At 42.4% G+C, this 10,192-nt stretch overlaps 1 protein-coding gene across 4 annotated transcripts in view; it reads right to left on the reverse strand.

Moving 5' to 3' along the window:
• The window catches only part of LOC127933215 (homeobox protein Meis2-like), a 57,657-nt gene that overhangs the window by 2,341 nt on the left and 45,124 nt on the right, over positions 1-10,192 (reverse strand). For 2 of the 4 annotated variants that reach the window (XM_052530025.1, XM_052530022.1), the window contains exons 10-12: positions 2,645-2,703; positions 1,834-1,923; positions 1,209-1,294 (exon numbers count right to left, since the gene is read on the reverse strand). In XM_052530025.1, coding sequence (XP_052385985.1) covers positions 1,236-1,294; positions 1,834-1,923; positions 2,645-2,703 — 208 coding nt within the window. In that variant the 3' untranslated portion in view covers positions 1,209-1,235. Of the gene's footprint in view, positions 1-1,208; positions 1,295-1,833; positions 1,945-2,644; positions 2,704-10,192 lie in introns of all 4 variants that reach the window. The other 2 variants (XM_052530024.1, XM_052530023.1) reach the window with 1 other exon arrangement.

A 10,192-nucleotide genomic window follows, 5' to 3' on the forward strand; every position in this document is an offset into this window, starting at 1 on the left:
TGTGACGCTGTAAACCTTGGTCTAGATCTGCATCCTTCAGTCACAGCACACCTCTCTGAGCACACTCCATCACCGTTCATAATTAAACAGCAAATACAGCATATTGTGTGTGTGTGTAATCGAATCAGAGATGGCTAATATTCCTCTGTATTAAGCTATTAATCTAATTGCTCATGAAGCATAAAATATGTTTCGTAATTAAATAGTCTCAAAATGATCCCGTGCCGTATTAAAAATTATCCAAGCTGAGCAAATGTTGTCTCTGCGGCTGTTTTAGGGAACACTCTCGCCACGTTTCATAGTCTATTAACGAGGGGGGGGGGGGGGTCGTCACAGCATCGCTATGGTGACCTACAGGAAACTGCCGTCTATTTACATATAAAGGGTTCTTTTAATCAAGCAAAGTGTTATTATATTGAGGCTCATTGAGCAGGAAGTAGAGGTGTTAAATAAAATCTTCTGTGCCCTGCCACCTTTGGGACGTCATACGTCTTGATTTCTCAAATGTCAGTGGTGCGGCGCCGGCGGCCGTCTCAATCAGACGAGGAGATCTCTGCGTTTACATGCGGTCGTTCTTTAATGCCATCCTTCCGTAGCCCACACGCTCTCATCTGCAGATATTCCCATTCCATCTCCCTCCGTTCCCAGTAAAAAAGAAAAGACGCGCGGCTTCCCCCGGTGAAGGATGGCCGTGTCACCCACCGTCTCTATATCTCTCTCCGGGAGCGTAATGTACTACACTGCTCCCGTCTTTGCATATAAGATAATTTGGCCATCAATCCTTCCCCTGACGGATTTATGTCACTCTGAGGACAGTTTCACTTCTCCTTTTTTATCGCTTCACTGGAGCCCGCTTAATTTCACCCCGTCATATTCTACCTCAGGAGATGCCATTTTTCCCTCCAAATGTCTAACATTTGCATTGGCCGCATGAGACGTGGAGCGCGGCGCCGCTGCAGCGATAAATAAATTCCACTTTAGTGCTTCTCTGCTTGTTTTTGTTCCAGGCTGTCCAGGAAACATCGCACGACTCGCGGCTCACCTGACTCGTTTAAACTCGCCCTGATGTTTAGCAATTGCAGGGCGGCTGTAAAGTGGCGCGTCTGTGGTGTTATTTTGGGTTTTCAGGGGAATTCTGACAGGAAATGGACAGGAAAGACTATTGAAAGAAAGAAAGGCGGAGGAAAAAAGAGTCCCAGTGTACTTACTTCCCCCTTTTCTTTACTGTACAGCCGTTACATGTAGTGCCACTGGCCGTCCATGCCCATATTCATGCCCATGCCACTCATAGGACCTGCAGAGACAAACAGCACAGACAGTCAGTGCCCAGCAGAGCCCAAGATCCCAAACACACTGGAGGAGATATAAAACTGACAACATCCCAGAGACCTCAGGTCCGAGCAAGAGGTTGCTCAGGTAAGGGGTTTTTCATTTTGTCTTCCTAAATGTTAGTTAAAATGGATCTGCATAGCCAAAATCATTTGATTCTTTAAAGAGAGAGGAGTCTTTTGATTTCAGACGTCTGAGCAGTCAGAGAAATGTTCTCTCCTGAATCTCACTCTATGTGAGACACCTGAGATCACTGGAAGAGAAACCATTTAGAACCAGAACCAGGAGGCCTGAATTTACTAAGAGTGTCCAATCCTGCTTCTGGAGGTCAACTGTCCTGCAAACACACACAATCCAGCTAGTCAAGGTCTTCAGGATTACTAGGTGTGTTAGGACAGATTGTGGCTAAACTCTGCAAGACAGAGTTTGGCCTTTCTGAGCAGATTTGGACACCCCTGGTCTAAAAGAATCAAACACGATGTTGAAAGGGTGACTGGATCTCACCTGCCGGCCGGATGCCCATGTGTTGCTGTCCGTCCAGCACGAAGCTGCCCATGGGCTGCCCCTCCGGACTGTACGCCGCTCCCTGGCTCACTGAAGGATCAAGAAGAAAACCTGAGTGAAGTCAAACGTGGACACCAGGGGAAGAAGAGAGAAGACACACCAGACAATCAGCGATTATCCCAGCAGCAGCCCAAACACGATGAGCTGTTCATCAGCCACACACACACACACACACATGCCATTCTCCAACGTATGCACCAACAGGACAAGAGAAGTTTGCGTCAACTGTCCAGCAGCACTCAATGATGTCTATCTCTTGACTTACTTCACTGGTCTTGGGTTCAGGAGATCATAGCGTGTCAGAGATCTAGAAACCACACAGTGGTACTAAAGCTGTCGCTGGAAGATCTGCATCTACATTCATCAGTAAAAACACTGTTTATCCCAGTGTGCACTGCAGAAATCCTAATAAATCATCTCTTACTACAGCGAGAAACATTATCAAGCCATCGATAACTCAAAATACTACAGAATTTCCCTCATGTTTCTGGTGTGAATTCCTGGATGTTTATGCAAATCATTTCTAATGTACCCTAACACAAAGAGAAACGGTGAAACGCTCCCGAATTACTGTAAAGTTCTCCTGAGGCCAATTAGCATTGAGATTCACTAATGTCCCTCCAACCAGCGAGATGGAGGAACATCCAATTAGATTCAATCTGCTCTCCATGTACCGTAGACATGGGAGAGACTTGCTCAAAGACTCTCAAGTGAGACACAAACAGTGTTGAGAAGATGAGATGATGTTTACCTGCTCGATTTGACTGGTCAATCATGGGCTGCACTATTCTTCTTCTGGCATTAATGAACCTGAAAACACAAGAGAAAAACAAGACCCATTACATCACCTGCCATCACAAACCCAGCATGTGGCTGATATTAAACACTTGGTATTAGTAGCATTAGCAGTTAGCGTACTCGAGGACAAGATCATATTTCTGGAGCATTTAGACTCGTCCTGGAGTTGGATTCGGATGAGCTGGTCTTAGCTAATCATAAAAGATATGGTCTTGGACATCTGAGATGGACTCGTCTAGTCTACTTGAGTACTGCCAGTCCAGATAAACCAGAAAACAACATACACGCTCAAACTCAGGAGTTCTGGAGGTTTGTATTAGATGAATTTGAGATGATGTTAATAAATGAAAGTGTCTGAGTAGCTTATCAAAGCTCTGCCTGAAGAAAGACAAAACACAGACCAGATCTGGAATGGTTTCTCCAAGACAACAATCAGATAAGTGGAGATGTTTCTGAAGTCTCCTGCTTCTCAAAACATAATCTCACGTGAGATCTCAACAACACGCTCAGATCTGCCAAGAGAGCTCTACAAGTGACCTGAGCTGTTCTCCAGGTTCATCTGAAAGCTCTATAGTCTTCTAGTGAAACTTCATCAAACTGAGAACCCCCACCTCACGCATGCACAAATGCGATACAAATGGCCCTGGGAGTGGGTCCCCTGGTCCTGGTGAGGGCCCGTGGCAGGGGTCTCTCTCCTCTCCAGCTGTCTGTAAATGAGCTCCAGGCTTTCAGCAGCTATTGTTTTGTCAGCGAGGCCATCAATTAGCCTGTCTGAAGTTTTATCACCAGCACAGCAGCAAATAAGCCCTGCTCCACAAAACCTCTCCAGCAGCTTCGGGCCGCCGGGGTCATCGGGAGGTCAGTGCCAGCCCAAGAAACTTTTTTAATGTCGAATGGGCCGTGTCAAAGACAAAACGGCCGCTCCGTGCCGGGAGAGACCCGAACTAAAGGAGCAAGAGTTAAAGGCGCCCACATGTGTTTGATATTAGAGCGAGGGTTCGGATCATGCTGGGGCTATCCCGCATAAAAGAAGCGGGCGAGTGCACACAGGGCGACTCTATGGGACCGGTCATTAGATACAAGCAGGACTGGAATCAATTTGAGCTCTAATCCCTCCTGAAGCCGCCGTACATGCTCTTACCTTCCATTAACTTAAACGCTGTGCCTTCACAATGACATGCTGAAGCTCACTGCACGAATGCTGGGAAAAGAGGAATACGTCTGCTTTCTTTGAAAGACAAGAGCGCTACTAAAGAAGCACTAGTACTGAGCAACCGACACTAACGACAGAAGTTTAAATACATGATGTGTGGATATCAAGATCATCTGTCACATGAACACACACCTGTACCATTCATCACACACTTACACATTTATCAAATAAACAGCACTCATTTCCTATTGCGTTCTATGGAAGCTTTGTGATCCATGTGTCTGTTTACCCTGTGGTCAAATATTTGTGTATAATGACAGTAAACTGGACAGATGGTATTTTCAACATTGATTCTCTCTCTCTCTCTCTCTCTCTTTCTATATATATATATTATTAGAATGATTTCTGAAGATCATGTGACACTGAAGACTGAAGACTAATGTTGCTAAAGATTCAGCCTTGATCACAGGAATAAATTACATTTTAACACTTAGAAAACAGCTGTTTTAAATTGTAATAATATTTCATAATATTACTATTTTTACTTCATTTTGATGAAATAAATGCAGCCTTGGTGATCAGACTTCTTTCAGAAACATAGGATTTCAGAAACCTATGTTGCCGGCCTAAACTTAATTTATTTGCTGTATTTGCTGACCAGTAAATAGTAGTAAGCAGTATAAAATATTTTTAGTCAGTCATTATCTTAAAATAAACACCTGATCCTGTTTATAAATTATCACTTAAATTATGTTTTGTAAAAAAAAAAAAAAAAAAAGGCCTCATAAACAACAAAATACCAATGAGAGAGCCAGAAGAGTGATTTATGAATTTCTTTAAGAGTAGCTGCTGGGACTGACTGACCTCTCTCTCTCACACACACACACACACACACACACACACACACACGCACACACACAGTGTATGTTTTGCCTCTCCAAACTGTTGCCACAGTAACCCTGCAGGAGCGGCCCAGCAGCGCTGTGCATTCTATCAGTGTGAGTAAAGCCAATTGAGATTATCAGACCCTCCTCTGATAACAGTTTCACCTCCTCCCATGAGCTGCTAATGGGGTGTGCTTAGAACAACACCCACCAGCACACACACACACACACACTGCATTCTGACCACACAACACCACAAACTCGGGCCTTTATTTCTGTCTACAAATTTTGGTTTGTATTTTTCACAACACATATGAAATAAAACATGCATTTAATGGATACTTTAAATATTTAAATAGTTATAGAGACATAAAACAAATATAAACACATAAACAATTTATAAACAACAAAACAAATGTACCAAATACTAAAGATATGCCAAAAAAAGGGAAAATGTAGCTTACATAAATATTGAACTAATAGGCATTGTGATGATCTGTTAGACTCTTTACTGAAGCTGCATAAACCACAGCAGAGGAACTGAACCCTCAGAAACACACACACACACACACACTCCCCCGCCCTCTGCATGGGAACCCCATGCTGTCTTCAAACAAATAATTAAAGGAGAGGTGAAGGGTCACGGCAGGGTCATTTCTCTGGATATGCCACAGAATGTGTCCTTTACTGCCGCTCACAACAAAGACAAACACTCCATGAGACGCAGCTCAGAATACTGAAAGCTCTGAAGTCCCTTACACACGCTGTGTGCTCCTGACACTCGGTCTGGAAGCGCATCAGAAAACATAAATAAACAAATGATGCAGCTTTCCACTAATAGGGTCTATTACCTTTTAAAATAATAAGTCAAAAATCCCATGCTCTTAGAACTATTAGTCTAAGACAAACTAGTAATTAACATGCAATAACTAGGTAGATTTAAACAAACTGAATATCTGTAATGCCTCTCTAAAATAATGATTTTTGCTTCTCTCTTTTCAGCTTTCTCAACCTTTTATTTTTAATTACCCAAACCAAAATTTAAATTTAATATTTTTTTATTATGTTTATATATATATATGGAATAATTTATAATTTTGCACAAAAAACATTGTATTACACATATTTATAAATTATACTTAAACTTATATTTCTAATGTTTACAATTAAATAATCTCTTTTTTTTACTTCATTCAACAACTCCTTTATCACTTTCATTAAAACACACACACACACACACACACACACACACACAAGTACATTTTCAATCTGTGAGAAATTAAAATGCAGCAAACCAGCATTTCTTTTTTTTTACATACTGAATGCCAGCTCTATTTAGACTACATTTTCAATAATTCATATTTAATAATTCTTAATAATATATATATATATATTGTAAAAGGTTTTAAACTGTAGAATTGTACTGCAATTCTGCTAAAAGTATTGCAGCGAAAATCAAATTTATCTTTGTAAAAAAGGAAAAATTCCTTTGTTATTGCCCTTTTTTTGTACCCTGTTGGAGCAAGTTTTGCTGTCTCCTGGCTTCATAAAGCACATGTGTGATCAGACAGTGCAAACACACATGGACTCGCTGCGGCGGTGAGTTATGGACTCAGGACTGCAGGAGACCACTTGACCTCGCTCTAGCGTGGAGCTGCATCAACATCCACAAACCTCACTTCAAACACACCTTCAGCAGCCAAACTCTCCTGAGACAGACCGCGAGTCTCAGGGGCCGGTCGAGGAATTCCTGACAAAGAGTGGACTCATGTGATCAGTGTGTGTGTGTGTGTGAGCCGTGCTGTCCTGCTGCCACACCTGGTAACTGGCCCTGTCGTCAGCATTCCTTTCCTGAAAACCCCAAACCTAACCGCCCTCATCTGGACGCTGGCCAGCAGCGCTCGCCCGGCCCGGACCAATCCCGACAGGAGGGTGAGACGAGAGCCTGGCCAATCGGGAACAGGGTCACTTGTTGACGGGACGTTACTATCATGAGCCTCTGAAGCTGCGAGAATTCAAAGCCAGCGCACCCACCTCACCCCGCATCTGCTCATCAATAAAAACATCCCGTCCTGCCAGGAAAACAGACCCAACCAACCAAAACTAATGAAGTTACTCTTTAATGAGACTCAAAAACAAATGAACAGATAATGAAATAAACAGAGAAAACAGCGGCGGCTCGAGGGAGGATGCGGACAGCACCACAATCAACTTTGACCTAGGAAGTGTGTGCAGATTAACACGCAAGGCACAGGTTTAATCAAAGCAAACAATTCCTCAGTTTACACCCACTAACAGGGTCAGACGTGTGTCCACAGGCCAAACACACACCAGAGCTGTCTGTCCATTCATCACAGAGAGACACACTGTCTCTCTCTCTCTCTCTCTTCTTTAAGTTAAAACAGGAGTGGTGAGACCAGCATTACCTCACCCGCTTGATTTACTGCAGATGGACGAGTGCAGCGAGTGTGTGTGTGTGTGTGTGTGTGTTTCGCTCCGTCTGTCTGTCTGTGTTCTCCAGCTGTCTCCCTCTCGAGGAGGTGTCTGTCTGTCTCTGGGTTCTGGGGTGCAGAACTCATTAAAACCCCGGTGGAAAACCAGACTCAGACTTATATGTTTGTTTTGTAAACTGACACGATTTAACGAGCTGCTAATTAAAATAAATCAATAGCACTGCGGCACCGACTGGTCCTCGCTGTCGCTGTCTCTGGATTGTGCTGAGTTTTCCTCTTTTTCAGCATGTTCCTGATCCCGTCCCTTACGGACACGTTAGCATGATAGCATCCTGAGCAGCATCAATGCACCCATTTTGTTCATAGAAATTGTAGGATTTCTCCACATTTGCTTTTAGGAAGCGTACCCCTGATTGTCTGCATGGTGGCGGGCTCTACATACACCGTATGAAAGCATCACTGGGCGATGGCTGAGAGTCCGGAGGGTCCGAGTCGACCCCAGCTGTCAGCTGTCCGTCAAACACCTGGGCCAGGAAGAGCCGCTTGCTGCTGCTTTGATCGGGCGAGTAGCAGCTGCTGGTTTGTACAGCGAGACTTTGTTCTGGCACTTCTGCTGTCTCTCTGTCCTGCGGCACAACAGCAGCCCATCTACCACACCAGAAACACCTCTCCGCTTTCACCGGCTGCATCAGCAAGCTCTGACAACTGCAGCAGGTTTGTCTTGGCCCCAGTAAAGCTCACAGACATCTGACGCTGCGTCCTTAAAGACATGATAGTCAGGGCTCAAATCAGAGCCCCGGGCGTCAACACACCTGTGTGAGGAGCCTCTCTCTCTCTCTCTCTCTCTTCCTCAGCACCTTTGCTCTGCTCTCTTTTAAAGTTGTTTTTGATTATCACAGACGCTCGTCACCGTTCTGACCCGACACAAGGCTTCCTCTCTGGGGGGATGTTGGCACTTTGTTTCAGGGTCTCAGGAAAAGGTGCTTTCCCTGTTTTAATTTATTTGATACATTTTGTTTGAGTAGTTCCTGCAGAATAAAAAAAAAATACATCTTTACACTCTCACGTAATGCAAATTGCATTGGATTCAAGGTATGTATTTTATCCGTTCATGCAGTCCTTGGGAATCAAAGCCTCAAGTATGATCTGGTGTTTAAGCTACATGAATGCAGGAAGAAATCAGACTGTGCTACCACAAATCTGTAACTACTATGAACACTGGACACATCTATAATGGTGTTCCATCTAATATGTAGAGTAATTTTTTATATATATATATATATATATATATATATATATATATTTTTTTTTTTTTTTTTTTTTTTTTTAATGTATGCATTTGGCAGACACTTTTACCCACAGCAAATTACATTGCATTCAAGGTATACATTTACATTTCATAAATTCTTGCTTTACGGGGAAATCAAACCCGTGACCTTCATGTTTCTAGCCCATTCTCTACCCCTTGAGCATCATATTGCACAGTGCAATAGTTCATTATCATTGCTACCGCTAAACTAAATGTAATTATTAACTGAATTAAACCTAAAATATTGTCATAGTGATTTGGATTATCTTTTGGAATACATAATTGCAAAATCTGTTCTGTAAAAAATAAATAAATAAAAAATCTGTGTTTTTTTTCTACTTTCAATTTTTCTACTTCAAAATGTAATTTGTAATTACCTGTGTTACCTCTAGTTAGTGAAATTTACTAGCAATTTCCAAACAATTTTTTTTCATTCTTAAAATACAATTTTCTGCATTTTCTCAAAAGAATCATCAATTATTTTTGTTTTCAAATAATTGTTTGAATGTGATGAACAGAGACACAAAAATGACTTGATGGTTAGAAAATCAAGTGATGTTTTCTCTTCCACGCGGACACACACACACACACGTTGGAGGGTAACGCTGGTTAATGTGGAGTGTAAGTTACGCTGCAGGGCACCTGCGCCCGAGATCTGCCCGTCATCAGTGAAACCTCTCAATTAACCTCCTTTCACTTAGTGCCGCCTGCGAGGACTCTGTCATTACCCTCCACACCCCCGTCACCCCATTCAGTCTCAGAACCAGCCCATTCTCTCAGACGCTCAAGGGGCCCTCTCTGACGTCTCTCTCTCCTCCAGAGACACGTCTCTCGCTGTGTGGAAACTGATAATGAGAGACGAGAGCTCACTGGAGTGTCCACTGAGAGCCAGTCAAAGAGACGCTTAAAGGGGCCTGCGTTTATATATTTTTGACATGTCCCGACTCGGTGTGTGAAGATGGTTTGGAGCGAGTCCAGTGTTTGTGTGTGCCGTTTTGCCATTATTTCTGCTGCTACTTCATCCAGAACATCTCGGCTCGCTGGCGCGACACGCTTCAATAAACAAACCTGAAGTATTCATTTCTGATAGCGCTGCTGGCATGGAGCTCACAGCACGGGCCATAAATTGATTTTTAGGAATATTGATCTCAGGTAAGAAGACGGCATTAGAGGCTGGTGTTTGAGACTGAAAGAGTGAATGAGAGAGACGGGATCAGGTTCAGAGTCTCACACTGGTTAATGCCTCATTATTTTTGTTAAAGTTAAAAGTTCAAGGGCTTCCAGTGTTACTATAAAAAATATTATTCAAATATTTTACTTTTAGGAAATATGTTTATCAGAATCTACAAGCTTGTGTCATCCTGACTTACAGCTTCATTTACATTAAATCTGCAACACTGTTATTCATCCAGATCATCCAGACAAAAAATGTTGCAACCTTATATAACATTCATTTATCTATTTATTTTTAATTAAGAAATGTAAGTTTTTCACAATTACAAGATGGTGCAAGATTCAGTGACAGCTTCATTTTTGCAAAATCTCCCATTAGTGCACTTATTTACATTTTATTGTTTACTTGTTTTGAGGCTGCTTTCATACCGTCTGTATTGTATATAGCGCTATAAAAATAAAGAAGAAAATGCAAGAAAATAAAATCACAGCTGAAAAAATCACAACCTGATATAACATAATAAATAAA

This window comes from Carassius gibelio, chromosome A17 (genome assembly GCF_023724105.1).
Source record: "Carassius gibelio isolate Cgi1373 ecotype wild population from Czech Republic chromosome A17, carGib1.2-hapl.c, whole genome shotgun sequence".
Lineage (NCBI taxonomy): Eukaryota > Metazoa > Chordata > Actinopteri > Cypriniformes > Cyprinidae > Carassius > Carassius gibelio.